This window comes from Serinus canaria, chromosome 1A, assembly GCF_022539315.1.
Source record: "Serinus canaria isolate serCan28SL12 chromosome 1A, serCan2020, whole genome shotgun sequence".
NCBI classification, from domain to species: domain Eukaryota; kingdom Metazoa; phylum Chordata; class Aves; order Passeriformes; family Fringillidae; genus Serinus; species Serinus canaria.
Genome location: NC_066314.1, coordinates 21,798,754 through 21,820,418, shown reverse-complemented (window position 1 = coordinate 21,820,418; position 21,665 = coordinate 21,798,754). Strand labels below are relative to the sequence as shown.

At 37.9% G+C, this 21,665-nt stretch overlaps 1 protein-coding gene across 6 annotated transcripts in view; it reads left to right on the top strand.

Moving 5' to 3' along the window:
• Nucleotides 1-21,665, top strand: part of PTPRZ1 (protein tyrosine phosphatase receptor type Z1) — a 129,494-nt gene that overhangs the window by 70,682 nt on the left and 37,147 nt on the right. For all 6 annotated transcript variants that reach the window (XM_018910194.3, XM_018910193.3, XM_018910192.3 and 3 more), the window contains exons 3-10: nt 2,274-2,453; nt 4,291-4,442; nt 5,874-5,969; nt 6,228-6,294; nt 8,743-8,900; nt 9,447-9,597; nt 14,919-15,103; nt 15,810-15,936. In XM_018910194.3, the coding sequence (XP_018765739.3) occupies nt 2,274-2,453; nt 4,291-4,442; nt 5,874-5,969; nt 6,228-6,294; nt 8,743-8,900; nt 9,447-9,597; nt 14,919-15,103; nt 15,810-15,936 (1,116 nt within the window). The remainder of the gene's footprint in view (nt 1-2,273; nt 2,454-4,290; nt 4,443-5,873; nt 5,970-6,227; nt 6,295-8,742; nt 8,901-9,446; nt 9,598-14,918; nt 15,104-15,809; nt 15,937-21,665) is intronic.

Sequence of the window (21,665 nt, the reverse complement as noted above, 5' to 3'; positions counted from 1 at the left end):
AAAAGAAAAGAGTAGTGTTTTTAGTCAGTTCTGATGTTAGTGATGGGAAGAGCAGAATAACAGAAATGCATGTTGGAAAATAAGATGGAGTTCTGAAGGAGAGACTGCAGGTGAGCTATGGGATTTGGTATGTCACTGGAAAGAGAAGGGAGATTTCTGCTGCCTTGGGGCAGCTGCAGGAGTCAGGGGAAGTGTTTGGCTTTGGCAAAAGGAGCAAAAGAAATAGAGCATGGAGTAGGGAGTGCAGCTTAACTCCAAGGGATGGCCGTGGGCAGCTGTCTCAACCCAAACTGGCAGAAACATGTGAGACAGAGCTTTAAAGAGTTTCCTTCAGCTTGGAAAATCACTGAGCTGTCTGAAATCAGACCTGGAAACAGAAGCTTGTTTGCAGCCCTGCACAGGGCAAGCTGAGAGTTATTTGTGTCCTTTCTGACCCTGTTTGGAGGCTTTTCTGTTTAAAAGTTAACTATTCTAATTTTTTTTAAATTTCTTTCTTGATGTTAAAAGCCTTCAATATTTGTTAGAAAATGCACTATAGAAGACTTGAGCAGATTAATATCCAAGTATTGGTTGACTTGAGCTGAGAACTTCTTCAGGGACACTTTTGAAAGAGATGAAATATTAGCCACTCTTTTCTTGTAAAAGTGCATTACAAATCAGGATATTGCATTATTTTTCCAGGTGATAAATTAAAACTGACAACTAAAGGACAAGTCTGACTTGAGGGGGAGCTGAAGGTTTACCCAGTGTGCCATTTCCAAAGGGACCATTGCTTACTTGGTACAGGGCTCAAGTCCTCACCTGTAGGATGCTGACATTCCTAAGCCTGTGGCTTGATTTCCCTTTGGGTTGTTTCACTGTTGTGCCTGCCAGTTCCTTCTGTTGCTGTTTGCAGGCAGTAAATGTGTTTGCATACCATCTGCAGTAATTCTGACGCAGCAAGGTGATACTGGTAACTGGCTTGACTTGCAGTTGTTCAATAATTTAGTTCAGGTTTCTTTCTAGCTGGCTGTCCAGGTGAGCATCTTGTCTTACTGCCTATTGTTATGGTTACAGGACTGGCTGCATATCTTCTTCTCCTGTGAGTTTTCTGGGTGCAATAGGAGAGCTGTCCTTGCCTGGAGTACAAGATAGCAAATCTTCACTGACAGACTTGGATGTGGCACACTGGCCTGTAAATGAGCACTGGTTTATTTCCACATATCTAGTAGAATTCATATATTCAAATATATGCACTGCATACACTAATATTAGTTCTTAAGTGCTAGTAAGTGGGAAGTTACCTGAAGTCATTCCATTTTCTTGAATCTGTATCGTTAACTCTTAGTTTTAATTAGTTTTTTGAAGTATTGCCAGAAATCCCTGTCAGGAAAAATATCTATATGTTTTCAAACACATTAACATACACAAAATATTCCATTCCAAAATGTTCCATTTATATTAGTATGTTATATAAACAAAAGATTGTCAGTGCTGATGCTACTGCATCATACCGATTTTTTGAGTACTTGAGCGTTTCTTGAAAATAATCAAGTCTTTGGTGAAGGACATGCTGTCTGTGTCCCTGATTTGTGTCTGGACTGTCCCCAGTGAAATGCCACGCAGCCCCTGTGCCCTGGAGAGGGCCCCTGCTGCAGCCCAGGAGCTCCTCTCTGCCAGGCAGCTGCAGAGGGGACAGATGGATGGAGTGGGAGTGCACAGTCCTGCGCCGGCACAGCTGGGCTGTACAGCCAGCCTCTCAGACAGAGAGTCACTCATGGTTTCTCCTTCTCCAGGGAAAAATCAGTTTACCTTTCCCTCTCTGTGTAAGAAGCTCTTAAAACATCTTACTGCTTCTTTGATTTAAAAACCTTACCAGATAGATGACTTTATTGGCCAAAAGGAACATTAGCATTGTAATGATGAGAAAGGATAGTTGGATAGGCTAGTTTTCCAGCAGTTCCCACGTTTTTTTGCATGCTGATTCCATTCATCTGAAATAATTTTTTTTTGTTTAATGTACATTTTTCATGAGGATTTTGTTGTTGTTTTAGCTTTCCTTAGAGATTCATAAGAATGTATGTGTGGATGTGTAGAGTGCTCAGAGTGTGACTTAACTGCTGAAGGTAGGAATCAGTGGTAGGTGTGCTAGATATTCCTACAGACAAAGTCTAAAAGAAGGGCCAGTACTCTGATCTCAGATTGCAATCTGTGTTTTAACACTACCACAATAAAAAATGTATGGATGCCTGTTTGCATTTAAATGTATTTACCCCACATGTTTTGATTTCTAGGAACTTTGAACCAAAAGAACTGGGGCAAGAAATACTCTGCCTGTAATGGTGCCAAACAATCACCTATTAATATAGATGAAGACCTTACCCAAGTTAATGTGAATCTGAAGAAACTCAAATTCCATGGATGGGAAAAGGAAACTTTGGAAGATACTTTCATTCGCAACACTGGCAAAACAGGTAAAAAAAGTCAGATTTCATGTTTGGATTTAAGAGCTCTGAAAGGTGATATGGGACAAACAACCAACCAAGGACTTTTACTGAATCATTTTCATTTCTCTTAGCTGGTGCATTCTGAATTAATCTATCAAATAAATAAACAGAACAGCAGTGATCACAGTAGCTAAATGAAACAGAAATCACACAAACAAAAATTTTTATGTGCATGGACAGATATAGCCAAAGCAATCACGTCGTGACTATCATCCCATCATGAGCATGTCATTAAATCTAAACAGTAAGTTGGCATTTGCTATGAAATTATGGTAATTATTACTATGTATCTAGAGTCTGTAATGGGTAGGCAAAAGTGATTTTTTAAAAGTACAAATAAATTACCTACTCATCTGAAAGCACTTCATGGATGAGTTGAAGTTACAAAAAGCTCAGGTTGGGATTTATCTCACCTACACACAGACACATATAATATAGAAACTTTCATCTGAATTACTCACATAGACACCTCCTAACAGTCAAAGAAGAGAAATGTGTGCTTTTGTGTTCTGATTTGTTTTACCAATCTTAGAAATACATTTTAGAAAGAAGTGATTTATACCTACAAGTGCCTGTTTTTCCCAGCCATGAAAAAAGCTTATGGTGTCATATAAATTGTCAGAGAAATCTTTTTACTACCACTTATAAATCCAGGAATGCAGTAACTAAAAGCTGCTTTTTAGAAGTACTGTTCCTTGTTTTGGGCATGGGTTGGAGGAAGGCATCTCTTAACAACTGTCTTTGACCTTCTGCAAGCTGCAGTGGGACCACTAGGTCAGCCTTTTTGGTTTAGTTTAGTTTAGTTTTGTTTGATTTAGTTCAGTTCAGTTCAGTTCAGTGTAGCATCATTGTTTCTAATTTCTGTTCTTTCTGTCATGTACTTCCTACATACCACTACACAAATCACTTACTTCCCTCCTGCCCTACTTGCTCAGATAAATGTTGCTTTGTCTTTTCAAAATGCCCCTGAAAAATGGTCTTTAAAGTCCTTAAAAGTGGACTGAGATCTTTTCTGCAGCAATCCGGATATTATATGAGGAACTGCTAAGCTTGTTTAAATGGTCTTCCAAGTTTTGGGGAAAGGAATGTAGGGAAAATGAACTCCATTAGTGCTGTTTTGTCAAGAGGTCAAGCAGTTCAGAGTTGCTGGAGATGGGAAAGGCAAAATGTGGGGCTTCAGTCTATCCCATCCTGCTCATTCTCTACAGAAGACAAATGCTCTGTCCCATCTACAGTTTGTATACAGCTATGTCCAGCTGAAGACCTGTCATTGCTTTTTCCCATGGGAGATAGCTCCACAGCTAAGGAGCCTTATGTCCTCCTAGGAGCTGGCTAAAATATTCTTTTGTCATGTTGCCTCATGACTTGTATATAGAATTGTGGTAAAAGTGGGAGCAGATGTGTATTTTCCTTTTTGCTAGAAACCCAGACCCTTTCAGGAAGGTATGTACTTCAAGAATTTATTTTCATAGACAGCCAGCTGGTGGCTAGACCAGCTTTCTGAGCTTTTTAGTGTAGTTCTGTGTCTAATTTCAGATAACAGGAAACAAAGTGCACTTCATTAAATTACTATTTTATGAACTAAACCATGAAATGAAACATATTCTCCATGCTAATAGTGAATTACCACACTTGTTACTTAGTTTAGGTAACCAATTTCCTGTCAAATTGCCTATGAAATGCAGAGAAATAAGCATATCATATTTAACTTCTAGCACCTAAAACTGAAATATGAGAGTTATAGATGCCTTGGCTGGATTTTATATTCACACTCTTTTTTTCCCCTCTTTCTCAATTTTTTCAGTGGAAATTAACCTGACAAGTGATTATTATGTGAGTGGAGGTGGGTTAGACACCATATTCAAAGCAAGCAAGATCACTTTTCACTGGGGGAAATGCAACGCATCATCAGATGGATCAGAACATAGTCTAGAAGGACAAAAATATCCTCTTGAGGTAAAGTATAGAATTGATTTTGATGATTTCAACATTTTGACATTCTGTGACATTACTACTCTACAAAATTCTTTTGTTTGTCTCTTAAATCTATTTGCAAATGTAATCATTCAGTTAAATCCAAATTAAGAATAAATGATGCATTTTAGAAGGGCAGTGTAATGTGTTGGTGACATGTTGAGAATGTCTAAACTGCATTATTTCCTGTCTTCTAAGATGGTATTAGATGTCAGATCTGCTAATCTGACAAAGCTCCCACTAAACGTTAAGCTCCGACAAATCTGGCCCATCATATTCCACATCAGTTCATTGTTTAAAGTGTAAATGGCCTTTCCAAAGTCAAGGCTTTGCTGAGAGCCCATGGGAACTGCTGGGCCTTGCAGATACAAAGCATGGGCTGGAAAGAGCTGGCAGTGGTGCCAAGAGCCACGTGAGCAGGTCCTGGGGCAGCCACATTCACAGGCAGCCAGGCCAGAGTCCCCCTGGCTGCTTTGGCAGAATGGGTTGCAGCAGCACGGTAGTGGGGTGCAGGAGAGGAGCAGCTTTTCCTGGGATGCACAAAGGCCAAACTCTCTTCCCTCAACATGGCATTGTGTCATCTTCCAGTTGAAAAGAGACAGTTGTGGCAGGCAACTGTGCTGTTCCTCATTCCAAGCATTTTGAACTTCTATGTGAAAGCAAAGCAATAGTGCCAGGGCTGGCCCATACATGGGGAAGAGTGGTAAGCCAGGAGCAGTCCCTGGACAGTATCATTTCTTTTACCTCACTAGCCACTAAAAAATTCCCAATCACACTCCTTCTGTCCTGACAAGGCATCACAGAGAATACTCTCTTCCATCATGGTCTCGCAGAAAGCCAGGAGGAGCAGTCAGTCCCCCATAGACAATGGTCACCCAGCACTGGAGGAGATTTCCCAGCTGCATCTGGAGAAAGAGAGAAAGGGGTGCAACAAAACCAATGCCCATGGCAGCAGTCAGATGTGGGTTCAAAGTGCCTGGTAATCTTAGGTAATCTTATATTACCAGTGCTTTTCTACACTTACTGCAAGGCAGGTGCAGTAGGGACATCTTGGCATATTATTCATATTTTATCACTGATGTGCAGATTGATTTCACCAAGTACTCTAGGTCAGTTATCTCAGCTTTCTGTATTATCCATGAAAAGCATTGTGCTCCTTGAAAGGGTAATTCCTGCAACCTGAATAGTTTTCCAGGAGAGGTTGTTTTTACATAGCTAATTATTGATGAATTCCATTCTGCATCCTCAGATAACACAAATGAGAGAGGTAAAAAATCCCTACGTATATTTAAAATTTTTTGTTTGGATGTGTTTTTCCTCAAAATGAGAATATAAATAATTGCTGAATGTTTCCAATTGTTTGAATGTTTACAATTTTTAATGTATAACATTTGAATATATTTTTAATTGCAGATGCAAATCTACTGCTATGATGCAGATCAGTTTACAGATTTTGAAGAGGCAGTTAAAGGAAGTGGAAAGTTAAGAGCTTTATCAATTTTGTTTGAGGTAAACAAAATATATCTTTGTGTCATTTAATATGCCTTGAAACACAGCAGATGTTCAAACTGAATTTAACTGGTTCCAGTGTGTGATCACTGAGTTAAAAAAATTCATCTCTCTTTCTAATTTATTCTTGCAGAAAAGAAAATGGGCAAAATAAGTTTGTTTGGCTTTAAATTGTCTATAATTTTGGTGGTAAATTGTAGCTTGCAATCTTTTTTTATGAAGCCTGTACCGTTAAAATATGCAATTTCTTTTTACCAGATTGGACTAGAAGATAATCCAGATTATAATCCAATCATTAATGGAGTAGATAGTGTTAGTCGTTTTGGTAAGTTTGCCTCCATTTTTTATTGATTACTGATTAAATAAATTCCACTTCAGTCTGATTATGAAACCTTTAAGACATATTTGTAACATATCATGCATGTCAGGGTTTTTCTATTTGGTTGGAAGCCAGGTGAGACTGTTGTGACTATCTAAGAAGGGTCTTACAAGAGTGAGACTGTCACTGTTCAGTAGACTCAGAAGACAGAAATATTTTTCAGTAGCTCCTTTTTAAATCCAAATAGTCCAAATATATTGTATTGGTAATGGTTACTAATCAAGACCCAACTTCAGTGTGCACAAAGGGATCTGGGCTATGTTTCTAACTCAGTTTCAGGTGTCTTTGCAGATGAATAAATATGAATGAGCACTGTCTTGGACAGGGATGTATTCTTACATCATGTCCATGGCTTTAAGGAAACCTTGTCTCAGTTTTCCTTTATGTTCTGGTGCTTGAATGTAAAAAGCTGTTTTAAAAGCCTTCAAAAGTGTGACATTGAAATCAAGATTTCTTTTTTCCCTCTGGAAAACTAACACAATTCAACAAATTTAAAAGGGAACACCTTTCATAAGTTAGAAAGACATAGGGAGTGGAAATATAAAGTAGTTAAGTCATTACTTTTGTGTGTCATCTTCTGTGAAACAAACAGGAGAGCTAGTAATACATCAAGATAGATGCTGTCCTACAGCCTTGGAAGGAGCTGTAAAACTATCAGAGCAAGATCCAAGATACAGCCACTACATGGCACTTCAACGATGCTTAGAATACAATTTTCCTGAATAAAATGCAGATGAGCTCAGGAAATTCAGGTCATAACCAAATCAAGTTGTTTCTTCTGAAGAAAAGCATGTAATCTCTCCTTGTCTGTGTCCTTGTCACTCATATCTCTATTGTCCTTATTTGAATCACAGTTACTGAGTTCTCAAGCTCTGCAGAGGAGCACTCCTTTTCCTTCTAGACAAACTTTCTGGTTTTCATCATTCTTTGTAGGTATTTGATTTTGAGAATCTAGGCTGTGAGTCTCATTAAAGGGTATTCTAAAATCCAAAGTTGCAAAATGGATGGCAAGATTCTTGTTATGAATGAGAAGTTTCATATCCCCAGCCATCTACAGAAAATAGACTTCATTTTTGCTGAGGGACAAATGTGTTAACTAGACACATACCAGGTGGCAATGAGAGCTTCTGTCTGAAGGCTGATTAGCATTTTGACAGGAGAAATGGAAGGATGTGCTTTGCTCTACGCTGCTAAATGTTCCCTCTTCATCATACATGAATGAGAGAGAGGGGACGGGTCAGCTCTTAAACCTTAACTCAGTAGAGAAGTCACTGCAGAGGAGAAGAGCATCAATCCCTTGTGGTCAACTGTTAATGCAATTTGCTGCTCTCACCAAATTCATAAGGAATTATGAAGACAAAGACAGGTCAGAAATCTGTATGAGCTGAATAAGTAACATCCCTGTAAAAGCCTGAGTTAATGCACAGTATGAAAATTCATTAGATATTCAGAAGTAAGTACTTACCAATTAGGGAGAAGCTTGAAATGAGTAACTTTAGATTGAAGTAAGTTGTATAAGGATCTACACTATTACAAGGTGTGAAAAACAGCATTATTTTGGATGCACCAGACAGTAAAGCAGATAATTGTCACAGACTGAAGAGTCTGCCTTGCTGAAGTTGTTACCATTTCTGCCAATTGCTGTTGCTGGACCCTGCTGCCATACCAGCAGACACAGCTTTCTGTGGGTGGACTTCCAGCAATCCCCCATGCTTACTCCCAGCTGACAAGGTATCCAGTAAATGCTGACCTGAAAGATGTGATATTATTTTCACAGAATGTGTTCTCCTGGAGGAGGTCTTTGCATTGTTTGCTGATTTGTGTAAAGCTGTCACAGTTTTTCACTATATTATCACCATTTAAAAAAGAATCCTGAGCCACAGAAGTTCTGCTTCTGCAGTCATGGGTAATATTAACCCTCAGGCCTGGCATGGCAACTGTTCCCTAGGCAGTCATTTTCTGCAAAAAACTCAAAAACTTGATTAAATCTGGGGGAGAGTTTGAAGCCATGCCATGAGACCTAGAACAAAGATTTAATAAACTTTTTTTCTTTGAAATTCAGGAGTGAGACAAAGGTTTGGCACCTTGCATGTAAGCTTACAGTGAGAAAATTCCTGTGGACTAATATACTAAAACTAGTCCTTTTGTTACTGGAATAACTTACTACACATTCCCAAGTAAACAAAGTTGGGTTTGAGCTATACTTTTTCAAACAAAATAGAAGACTTCATGATTTATTTGTATGCAAGTCTATCTGGAAATTAAATTTTGAAAAGCCTCTAAATTAGCATGTTCCTATAATGGTAGTTCTTTTGGAGAGTATGATTTGTATTTATTAATTGCTTCTGTAGCATTTTAACTATCTGACTCTATTTTTCTTTTTTATTTTTTCAGGAAAACAGGCTGCCTTAGAACCATTTATTTTGCTGAATCTCTTGCCGAATGCAACAGACAAATATTACACTTACAATGGGTCTCTGTCAGCTCCTCCGTGCTCTGAAACAGTTGAATGGATTGTGTTTAAAGATACCATAAGTATTTCTGAAAACCAGGTAATTTGTTTAATGTAGTAAAACCAAAAAATTATACATAATACCAAAGAGAAATTGCCATGTATATGGTAGAAGCTCGTGGCATTTGTTGCCAGCCCAACAACAAAGCTTTTGTTTTATCTAGTCAGAAGTTTTTAATCAGCTGTTAAATTAGAAAGCATCTATATTAATTGTATTATCTTTGACATTTTTTATGGTTTAGTACTAGAATCTGAGCAATTTCTTGTTTTAAAATAGGGTAAGAACATATCCCAGGCTGTCTGGACTTGGAGCTCAGATAAAAGGGAGTTCAGAACACTTTTTGGATATTCCCCCAGCCACATTGTGATGCTGAGCAGAGCATAGCTCCAACAGCTGAGTGGCTGGAAAATATTTGTGGAGTAAAACATTAGATCTGCTGATAGAGCAGAAGAAAAGCTCAGTGCCATGCAGGATAACTCAACTGTGAGACTTTATCCAACATGTTTTTCCAGAGCTTCTTGCCTATTAGAAGAATCTGGTCAAGTTTTATGGTTTCTAACTTATTTTTTTCCTCTCGTCTTCTAGTTAGCTGTATTCTGTGAAGTGCTCACAATGCAGCAGTCTGGCTATGTTATGCTGATGGACTATCTGCAAAACAACTTCAGAGAACAGCAATATAAGTTCTTTGGGCAAGTGTTTTCCTCTTACACTGGACAAGAAGAAATTCATGAAGCAGGTACTTAACTGAATTGTCATTCCTCTCTTTGCAAGTTAAAAGACAATTTTCAGTAAAAGATTCATCCAAGTATGCAGTTACTCATTTTAAATTGTATAGAAAGTAGCACACTGTGTTATTAGTCATAAATCTATCACTTAGAGAAAAAAAACAGCAATCATAAAACATGTCAGATTAAATGGAGTGGAAAATTAAATGGTTGTCTTGACCAAGAATTCAGTGAAAATCATGTCAGTTCAAGCTTCCTTACAGTGCCCTTTTAATGCGTTTCAGACTTCAACAAAGTTGACTTTTCAGAAACTGCAAGAATATTTTGTTTTACAAACTTATGTGCTTCTTTATCGTGTACTGTGGATGCTTTTTCAATAGAGACTGAAGGGTTGTCACCAAATTAATTTCACATAGTTTACTTAAAAAGTGATAGATGGAGAGAATTCCAGAAACCAGATTCTGTTCTCAGTCTTACCTAAAACTTCAGGGAGATTTGAGAAGGTTGTGTGACCAAAATAGTACATTATGTAGTGGGGAACAAGATTTGGCCCTAAATATGGAAGTCAATGATTCCTATACAGGCACAAAAGAATGTACTGGAAACTTCTAAACTGGAAGCACTGTTTTACTAGTTGGATGAGAATACCTGCAGATTCTTTAACTCAATTTCACTGAACTGTGTTTAATTAGACTTAAACAGATGACTTAGCACAGGCTATAGCTGTTCTCCAGATTAGAAATGTGGTTTCATACATGTACTTTTACATATTTATGTAATCATGTATATAGAAGCACACAAATGCAACTATGGGATTTATTTCATGTAGAACATTAGAGAAGTGTTTGTATTTTTGCCTCTGTTTTTAGACAAAATTTAAAAACCCTAGGAATCATTAAATGTTCAGATGTAAGAGCTGTAACACAAATGCCAAAGTCTCTAAGAGTCAATAGGCTTACTCATGTTTAATATTGCATAATAGTCAATAGAAAAAAATAATCTTTTTAATCCCTTTAGAGGATGTATGAGAAATGCCAAGACTGATTATTACTCAGGTAGATAACTGAAAAGTTGTTTTGTGTTGTGAAACCTAGAATCCCAATTTTATCCTGTTGCATTCAGTGTAGATTCTCATTAGGCAGTAGGAATAAATACTTGATTTATTGCTGTAATTAATACATGACAGTTCATAAGTTGAACTAAGTTTTCTTAGAAAAGCTAGAAGGAACTTTCTAGTCCATTATAAAGTAATTTCAGGAATTTTCAAAATGTTTTCAGGAATTTTCTCACAGTGATATCCCCAACATTTTTGGTGTACAAGCACAGTCCTACTAAGGACATGGGAGATGCTTCATTCCCCAAACCTGCCTAGTGATATACAAAATTTCCCTATGCAATATGTATGTAGCAATTTAAGAAGATTAAAATAGCTAATCCTTAGCTATTTTAATAAGCCATGCTTGAGGATTCACCTAAAAAAAAGTGTTTTGAAATTGTAATGCTTAATCTCCACCAACCTCAGCTGGCATGCAAATCCATTTATAATAAAAATCATTGTTTATTCCTGTAAACCTGAGAACCTTTGTGATGGCTACTGGGCACATTGGGTGACTTTCCATCCACTCCACCCTTCTGGTAAGGCCTTGGAAATGAGGGCTGAAACCTAACTCTTACTTATTTTCCTGGATTTAGTAAGGTATAAAAAACAATGGGTTCTCAAAATTCGAGACTGACTATCTATTGATAAAAGGTACTAGCCAGCCTGTTTTCCCATGAGAAATACAACCACAAAATTTCAGCAGCTGTCTCAATTAAATTCTCTTGTGAGACATGGGGTCAGGGCTCGTGCGTTCACCCTTTCACGTTCCTCAGTCCACATGACTTTATTATGAATTCCCAGATTCCCAGGTGTGTGTGGGACACTTCCATGGCACAGTGCTGTGGGTGCAGGTGCCCCACACAGGCATTGGCAGTGGTGGGTACAGGGGGGGTCTCTGTGGGGAGAGCCCTGGGCTGCCCCGAGTCAGACAATTCCAGAACCCAGACAATTCCAGCTGGCTCCAACCTACCCATCTCAGGGCACTGGGAGCCATGGCAGCACCTCCAGGAAAAAACCAAGCTGCACAGCAGTGAGGAGTGAGGGAGACGTGAGAAACTGCTCTGTCACACCCAGGTTGAGAGAAGGAAGAAGGGGAGGAGTGTTCCAGCAGCAGAGCAGAGATTCCCCTGCAGCCCACGGTGAAGATGATGCTGAGGCAGCCTGTCCTGTGGCAGACTGTGGAGACTCCATGCGGGAGCAGGCTGCTGGCTGTGGCTTGTGGGGAGGAGCCCATGCGGAGCAGATTACCTGTCAGGTCTCTGACCCTAGGGAGGACCCATAGTGTAGCAGTCTGTTCCCAAAAGACTGGCCAGAGGATGGAAAAATTAATGAAGGACTGTATTCTGTGGATGGGACTCCACACTGGAGCAGAGGAACAGCATGAGGAAGGAGCGGCAAAGTGTTATAAGTTGACCACAATTCCCATTCCATATTCCCCTGTGCTACTGGGAGTGGGGAGGTGGAAGAATCAGGAGTGAAGTTGAGCCTGGGAAGAAGCAAAGGGTGGGGAGGTTTCATAGTTTTGTTTTTGTTTCTCACTGTCCTACTCTATTTTTATTGGTGATAAATCTAATTTGTTTTGGTGATAACCTAATCTGTTTTGCCCATGATGGTGGCTGGCAAGCAATCTCTGTCTTTATCTTGATCCATCAGCTTTATCCTCTTACTTTCTTGCCCTGCCCTGCTGAGGAGGGCAAGTGGGCAAGTGTCTGGGTGGGCACCTGGTGACCAGCCAAGGTCAACCCAGCAGACATCTGCTGGGCTGCTCCACCTCCATTACAGAGAGATTGCAGACCTAGAATGTAAAAAATTGCTTTTTGCCACACACTGCAGGGCCCCTGAATATCTGAATGTAAATGAAGTGATTTCATGGCTTCAACAATTGAAAAGTTGGATTGAAAAGATAACCTCAAACATAGATTTAACTAAAGTAGAAGAGCCCAAGAAAGGTGGAGGCAAAAAAGCCAAATTTGGGCAGGTTATAAAGGTCTTCTGGTCAAAAGCATATCCCAGGCAGCTTTTGGCAGTGATTTGGCTGATGTACCCCAGTGGTTCCCTATGATGCAATTAAGTTTAGATGAAAATTTCCTAAGTTACATGGGTAGCATTTTATTCCACAGGAGAATAAGCAAAGATAGATGCATTACCACAACGTGATGTGATACGCAAAACCAGAATCTAAGTATTCACCTGGAGCAAGCAGAGACTTGGCTTCAAGTTTAGCCAAGTAGGGGTTTGAGTAGGCCTCTGACTTTTGTGAATTTTCTGCAAATTTTTCTGTGAATTTGTCCTTCAGGCTAGTAAGAGACTCAAGAACTCCCTTTCTTGCAGTCTCTTTGCTCAACTTTTCTAAAAGTCGGTATGACAGCAGAAATACATAATTAGGTAAATTGTCATGTGGTCTCCTTTCTAATCTCTGGAGAAGGAAAATGAGAAAAGACAGAGTAAAGTACTTCTGTGTTACTGACTGGTAGGAAAGAAAAGGGATCAGCAGGATGATTTACAAAGTGACATCAGAGGAAGGGCAAGAGTAAACAGTTTGGGAAGAAATGGAGGTGAAATAATGCATAAATGATTGTCGTGTAGTAATATTGTCAGTCATTGCTGAGATGAGCATCAAAAGGAGGAGAACAAAAAGGAAGACTTTTTTCTTGGGAAAAAATAGAAGAACCATCTGGAAAGGGAAAAAAGAAAACAAAGAAATAACACCAGAAGCACCAAACTTATACCTTTAAAAGTTTTATAATACTGCTCTATGTGTCTGAATGCAGAGATTTCAGAACCAAATTCACTCATAAGCAAAAAAGATGAAGAGAGGAAAAAAGACTGTAGAGAAAAATTTGGAATGCAGAGAAGCTTGGTGTTTATATTATAAAAAAGCATTTTGACAAGAATTTTAAACCCCTTTGAAAAGAAATAGCTGAGGAGTCTTTAGATTCATTGAAAAAAAAAATGGAATCAGTTTACATCATATGCGTTCATACTCAAAACTGAGAAGGGCTAGTCTAATGATTTCTCCTTGCCATCTGGTGGAAATGGGGAGGAATGACAAACTATAGGAATGGAATGGCATGGAATGGAATGTACACAACATGAGATTTTTTTTTTAATACTTGCTCTTTCTTTGCATCAATTAAAATAATTAAGTGTAATTAATAAAATGATGTATCAGTTATATCGCAAATAGATTCAACATGCAGAAAGGGAATTCACCTAAATTACACAGACTGTAGCTGCCTCTGCTATTAGCTTACGCACACAAACACAGAAATTAGGAAAGCCTTGCTGCTTGTATTCCATTGACTGTCTCAGACGGAAGCTGCTCAGAACTTCCCACCTTCCCTGGGGAACGGGAGAAAGGCTTTTGACAAATATTTTTGGCGGGGTTCGAGTGTCCCCTTGTGTTCAAGTGGCGAAATGCAAAGCTGAAGGACTTCCCTTTCGAAATGCAGCATCGTCCCCCAAAGCCTTGGGGCATCTTGGTGTTCCCTTCTCTGCAGAAAACTTCAAAGGATCTGCACCTGTTTTCTTAGTAAGCTAAACAGGGTTTTTTGCTTTCTTTTTCTAGATACTCATATATTGCTCTAAGTACATTATGAGATATAAAAAATTTTTCCTCATTTATTCCAATTCAAGATAAAAATAAAATAACAAGCCTTAAAATATAATAACATTTAATGAGTGCTGCTAATGCAATGCTTACCTTCTTCTAATTTACCTTTTCACTCTTCTTTAAGTACTATGAAAAGATTCAAGCAGCCTTGAGGGGAAATCCAGGTGATAGGTTTACCTTTAACCATTAAAACCAATCTACTGTAGATTGATCTATTATAGCTAGTGTGAGAGTATGCAGCTCTTCTAGTGCTACTTTCATAGAGCCATAAAAATAGAATTGTTGAGAGTTTTTGATTCCCAGGACAGATATAAGAATCTTTATATTTTATCATTTATATTTTATTTCTTAGGAACTGGATACTAATATTTCACAAAATATGTTATTAGAGCCAGGGAGAGGAAACTCAGTTCTCAACTTTACTTGCTTTTGGAAATCTAGTGTTTAAATACTGGTGCTGTTTACAATGGCATGGTATTTCAGATGTTTTAGTAGAAAGCTAAAATTTAGGCACACAAAAAGACTTTCATTAGTATTCTCAGGAAGTATCTCAAGATTTTAGTAGAGTTACTTGTACCATTTGATAAATATCATATTTTTTCCTCTTTTCTTTCTTCCAGTTTGCAGCTCAGAACCTGAAAATGTTCAATCTGATCCAAAGAATTACACTAGTCTTCTTGTTACATGGGAAAGACCTCGTGTTGTATACGACACCACAATTGAGAGATTTGCTGTCTTTTATCAACAGCTGGATGGAGAAGACCAGACTAAGCATGAGTTTCTGACAGATGGGTATCAGGACTTGGTAACTGTAAACTCTTCAAGTTTCATAAAAAGGGATGGTGGTGTAACAACTCACTGTTAATTATTGTGACGGATATTTCTCTTCAATCAGCTGGGAGCTGATTGAAGAGAAATGATCTCATCTTTTGGCTATAAAGCCACAAAGACCATTTAAAACAAAAGAAAAAACTTCTCTTTTCTGGAACAGGGAAAAGCTCTAAAGACTGCTGCTTTCATTTGCCTGTACTTGCTGTGAGCATGTCAGTCATAGAGCTCCCTAGCCATAAAACCCAATTGTCAGTCAATAATAACCTGTAATTCATTGCTCATGGGTGTGAAAGAATGACCTACACAAACAACTACTGAGCTTCAATTCAATTATATTGCTATAAATACTAAGTTACTGATTACAGCTTCATGGTATTTTACTAATGAGGTCTGTTCCTCTAACACTCTTTAAAGACTTGTCAGACATAATGTTACCTAAACTTGTGTTCAATGCTAAATACTTATTTGGTTGGTTATCCTCCATGTAAAAAGTCACAATTTTTTTTTTTAATTTGACTGAAAGCCGTTTGTGACAATAAAATAAAAGAGCACACATTATAATACTAGAAGAAAGGAGCTTTGTGGTTCTTAAGAAAAATGTGTTACAAAAAAAAAGAAAAAATTCAAATTCTTGATACTTATTTGCAAGTAAATGATTAAATATGTTTTTTTTCTTTTAGGGGGCTATTCTAAACAATCTGCTTCCCAATACAAGTTATGTTCTTCAGATAGTTGCTGTTTGCTCTAATGGTCTGTATGGAAAATACAGTGACCAAGTCATTGTCGATATGCCTTTAGAGGATGCAGGTAAGTGGTCTTTTGAGTTTAGTGACCCCTTTTAGCTGAAAAACCTGAAGTAGTTTGTTTGCAAACCAGTTAAAATGCATGACTTCCAAATTATGCCAAAATGAAATTTCAAAATCACTGCAGTTAACCTTCGGCATGTCCCTTGCTAATGATATTTTACATGACATAATTCCTTGTAAACATTACCTATAAAAAAACTGCATGTTAATTTTTTTAATTCTAAGATTATTCTGAAAAGCACCTACTTGATTTCAAATCTCACACAAATCTCACAAGTGTACCTTTTAGACGTATAGGGAAATAAAACCATGTTTGGTATTATTTCTCTATGGCTCATGCATCCTCTCAAAATTAATCCACAGCGCCAAAGTATTAAGGCATCAAGCAATAAAACCCCACAATATGATTTATAAGTCTATATTAATGATTTTGAAATTTGATTTCTTATGAATACTTGGAGTTTGATTTCAAAAGACTTGTGATGATGGAATTCCCTTGCTTCTTAATGCTGCCTCGCAAAAAAATCAAAAGGCCTAACAAACAAATCTTAATGATTTCACAGCCAGATTTGCTTCTTCTGCCTGCTGGTAAATATGAAATAACTTAAAACTGTAGCATGAAGCTTTATCTTATCCTTAATAATTCCTTAAATTTGGTGTAATTTTTAGCATCAGATTCAGTACCTATGAAAGTGAGTGAGAGCTGTGTTTTTAATTAAGAACACTTTAATTAATAATAGAAAAAAATCAAATGGTTTTTGATCATGTTAGGAGCTTTTTTTTTTTTTTTTTAATCTAAGGGCCTGGATTTTGTTGTTTGTTTATTCTGTAAATTCAGTTTTATACTTATGTATGTCTGTTTAGCTGCAGCAAAGTCATTAGTGATGTGGTGGTGAACTTGGGAAAACAGGACAGTTTTTCATTTCAAAGGAGCCACATTCCATTACAGTGAGAGAAAATGTGATTCTCAACAATCTCTACCACATGAATTCTGGACTAATAAGGGTAATAGGCTTATAATCATTTGGTGTTTGTAGGAGGAGGACACAGCATCAGGTATAGTACATACACATTTTTAATAAAGATTTCACTTGTCTTTCAAACACAGTGTATAATAATGAATTTTGGGGTCTTAAGTTAGTACCTACCAGAATTTTCCTATTTCTCTTTAGTTTTCTAAAAAGCCCACAACAAGGTTCTGACGTTCTGCCTGACATTTCACATAAAAGGTAGACATTGTCTAACCTTTATCCATCTCTTAGATAGTATATTCTTCCACTTACTTTCCAGAATTTGCTGGGTTTGTGTTTGAAGAGTTTTCTCAGATGAGAGTTCATCTACATCCCCCACATCCATTTCTACTTGGAAAAACAAATAAGCAGCACAGTGTTATCATCATTTAACAACAAACCAAGTCAGTACTGTGCTGCCATCACAGCTGTAGAACCTCTGCAAATACATACTGCACCACAAAGTCCAGTGGAGGAGATATCCAGAGGATAAACCACCCTCCTCTTGCGACTGCTGTACCCCTGCTGTAAGGATGGGCTGCATCCAACCCCGCTGTGCTCCGTGAATCCCTTTGGAAGGAGACGTGGGTGCAGAGGCAGGGAGAGAGCCAGGGGTACTGGGGCTGGGCAGGCACTGCCAGTGCACCTGTGGCAGGAGCAGGTGCTGCTGGGGAGCAGCCCCAGCAAGGGGAGGACGAGGCACTGGGCAGCCTGGGGCTGGCCAGCAGTGCAGGTGCCACCGGCCAGCGCGGCACCCCTGCTGTACCTGTGCTGAAGTCGTGCAGAGCAGGGGCTTTGCAGTCATTCCACTAGAAGGAAGAGGGAGGGAAATGCATACTGGAAAATTACATACTTCACCTTCCAGCATCAGCAGAAATTTCTCTGAGATGTCTGTATGCACAGACCAGAGAATTTGATACAATAAAGGTTATATTTCAGACTGTGTTATATTCATTATAATAAATGTTACGTATCAGACTGAAGGTTTGATATTCTCAAGTCTTTTTACACAGATAATAATTAATTTTGACTTTGATGTTTTAAATTTTTAAAAAATTTAAATGAAAAGAGAGCAAAGTTTTTAAATAAAAATGAAATACTGAAAATAATATTTGCCTGTTTAAAAAAAATCCAGAAGTTTCACTGACATGCTTCTTATCTGAAATGGACACAAAGTTATTAAAACTAATTTGGTTCTTTTCTTTTGGCACTTCCACAGTGATACTTCTGAAAGCATTGAATAAAGAAAATTCAGGGAAAAATTCCTCTCACGTAATTAGTATGATTTCTAACAGTGTACATTGCTCTATAAGTAAGTTTCTTAGATGCTGTGTCAACTCTGGATACAATTTTAAAATAGGAAAAAATCTTCCATTAATTTCTAACATTAATGTTTATTTGCATAATTAATTTTACTAATTATTTACACCTGAATTAACTGTGTTGCAAATATTTAAAATATTTTCATATTTAATTATAATATATCTAATATTAGAAAACAGATATATGGAAATGTAGATATCTAATAAAAAAGATTTCTTCAGAGCAGCTTGCTGATTACAACTATAACATCAAATTGATTTTGTGATCTGCTTTATAGATCTTGAGGCAAAAGGGGATTTCTTGGAGCTCCTGCTTGGGAATTTATGAAAGAAAAGTTATCTTCACCGTGAAGACATGAAATAAAGTTGACACACATAAAGCATAAATTAAATCTTTCATTTTCAAGAATTACTCTGAGTAATCCAGTTTAATTAAGATGAAATTCACTACAGTCACATCCAGATCAATTAGTCTTCCTGTTAAGAGCTAAAGCAAGGCGTGAGTCAGGCAGAGCCATTAGATGGGCCCTTTTCCAGGAAAAATTCTGTCCTTGGAGTGGCCACCTCTAATGAGCTCTGGTATTCAAAAAGTTCAAGACTGTTGGTTTAGACTTTCCTTCTTGAGATATTTGCAAGAGAGTGTTTCTCATGCCTTCTCCCCACCCAGTCTGGTGCATCCCCTATGGTCAGTGAGGGCTCTGCAGGCTCTGGTGATCCACAGATCCAAGGCTCTTGTTCTCAGCAATGTTTTATAAGATGAGAGACCTCTTTGGGGCCACTTTGGGTCTCTGCTTCAGTTTGTGGAAGCCTCAGGAGCTGTAATTTAATGACACTGGGCAAGCCACCACAGTGCAGACCTCTGCTCTCTGGGTTTTTCATCAGCTCTTCAGAATTGCAGCCCTTCATCTTGTAATACAGTGTGTGTGCAGGTTATAATTTTTCCAGTTTGTTTCTACGTAGTAAAAGCCAACAAATGCACTACTTGATGTAGCTAAAAAATTTCCACTGAAAATTTAGGGAATAATGTATAATGTATTTTAATCAGCTTTGAAAAATATCCAGCCTTTATTTACAAATTTTTCATTTGTTCTTAGAATTGGATTTTGAATAACCATGTAAATATGTGCCTCGACTCTCTGGATAACATCTGTGTAGAACATCTGAAGGTTGTGCAGTAGTTTGTTGTGTATGTAGCTAATACTGGTGGTACTTACATGCTTTTGCTGACACAGGAAAGGAAAGATAAGAATATAACTCCCCATTCCTATTCCTTTGTGTAGACTTCAGTTGGTGTTTGTCAGAAAAACCCCCCAGCATGCTGGGACACAGCTCTCAAAAGCTGTCTCCTGCCTGGCACCTCGTGCTTGCAGCAATGCTTTGTGGGGGTCTAACTATGCCACTTCTTTGTGACTCGTCTCTGTGAATTTTGTCCTAAAAAGCACTAAGCATATGTTAAATGTCTGATTGAGGGGAGGCTTTTTTCTAATTTTGTACTGATAAAAGTAGAAATCTGAAAACTAATTTAATCAAAAGAAACAGGCTTTACATTTGTTCTTGCCATGCCATTTATTGCATGTCAATACAGAAATGAAAAGAGTTTTTGTTGTGCACGTTATTCTATGATTATAAATCACATTGTTTAAAGGGATATTTTTTATATTTCCATTGAAAAAAAATCTAGGGAAATAGTTACTTCTCTGTATTTTTTCTGCTGTTACTTCACCTGTCACTGAAATGGACTAGGAAAAAACCTCTACAGAATTCTAACTAATTATTTAATTATTTTATTTTAAAATGTATACTATAGAATAATCAATATGTAGTTTCAGAAAAAATAAACAAGCTTGTTCATCAACCTTTTGGAGGGTGTGGCTGTTTACCTTGGATGGGGGATGTTATTATATTTCTGTAATCTCCTGTCAAATCAAAAGCTCAGCAGCAGGATTAACAGAACTTCTGTAAGTGTGTGTCTCTAATACTTTTGAGAAATAAATTTTTTATGACCATCTAAATTTAAATATTCTTTATAAAGTTCCTGGAGATTTACTGGTTTTGTAATAAGGTTCTTTATATATATATATATGTATGTATTTATGTATGCATATATATGTATATGTATATATGTATGTTAAAGCCTCTCCTTTGAGAAAACAGCAAGAAACTGTGACTGAGTCTGATTGTAGCTCAACTCAAGAATAGTACCACAGAAAAGTACAGATAGAATTCCTCAGTACTAAAAATGTTTCAGAGAAGGCTGTTGAATACCTAGTACATGGTGTGGGTGTATTATGGGAAGGCATTCAGACTAATGTCAATATTTGATTTGTATCATTGAGAAGCCAGGGAATATCATTATCTCATCCACCCCTTCCTCCCCTCCACTCCCCCTCCCACCCTGTCCCAGAGCCTCCTTGGCCTCAGGAGTCAGAGGTAAGATAATTTTTTTATCTATCTAGCTAAAGAAAGGTCAATTCCAGATTTGGTAATTTATGGATGTTTGTTACTAAAGGACAGTTTGTGAAGATTTTGTGCAGCATTGCTTAGTCAAAATTTGTTTGCATGCTATAACCTACAAATAATACTGTTTGATCTTATTAGTTTGATAAACTTCATCTCGTGTATGTTGCATATAGCACATCTTAATTTGTTTTGAAAGGTAGATATGGATAGACCAAGGAGAATACAAATTAAGTCATAGATCTCCATCTGACTTTGCAAAAAAGAGAAATATAGAAATGGAATCTTTATCCTAGTGTATTGAACAAGCTATATTTGGGGATTATGGAGGAAATGCAGATGTGGAGCTGCGTGTGATGGTATTGTTAGAATTGCTCTCCAGGCTAAAAGAGTGGCATTTTCACCTAGTGTAAATGAGCCCTCAGAATATGTGCTAGCACTTGTGTGCAGAAAGAATGTTAGAACATGGCTTAGGAGAAAGCCTTGGAAAGACTCGAATGGATATGGGCCTTTTTGTGGACCAAAGGCGCCAAAAGGTGCATTAGTGCTCTGGAAGGAGTGTTAGATTTCCTTCCTGAAGACCTGTGCCAGTTCCTAGCAGAGAGGTGGAGGTTTCTTTCAACCTGCTTTGGAGCCTCTCTTGCTGACCACCACCAGAAGTGTAATACTGGATTTGGCGGAAAAGAGAGAAAGAAGGCTAGAGACCACCTCTAAATTTGGAGAGATGGATTTTCAGCTGGGTTGTAGGAAATTAGTTTCTTCAACCTGTTTCAAATGGTTTTCTATTTTTGAAAATTGGGAATGCCTCAAAAGCCTCCAGAGTAGTTCTTGACAGAGAGTACAGTATCTGTTTAATAGGGACTTTTTCTGGAAGTGATAGAACTAGCTTTATGTCTGTACAATAAATCAAGTGGGAGTTTGAAAAACTCTGTAAGCACTGG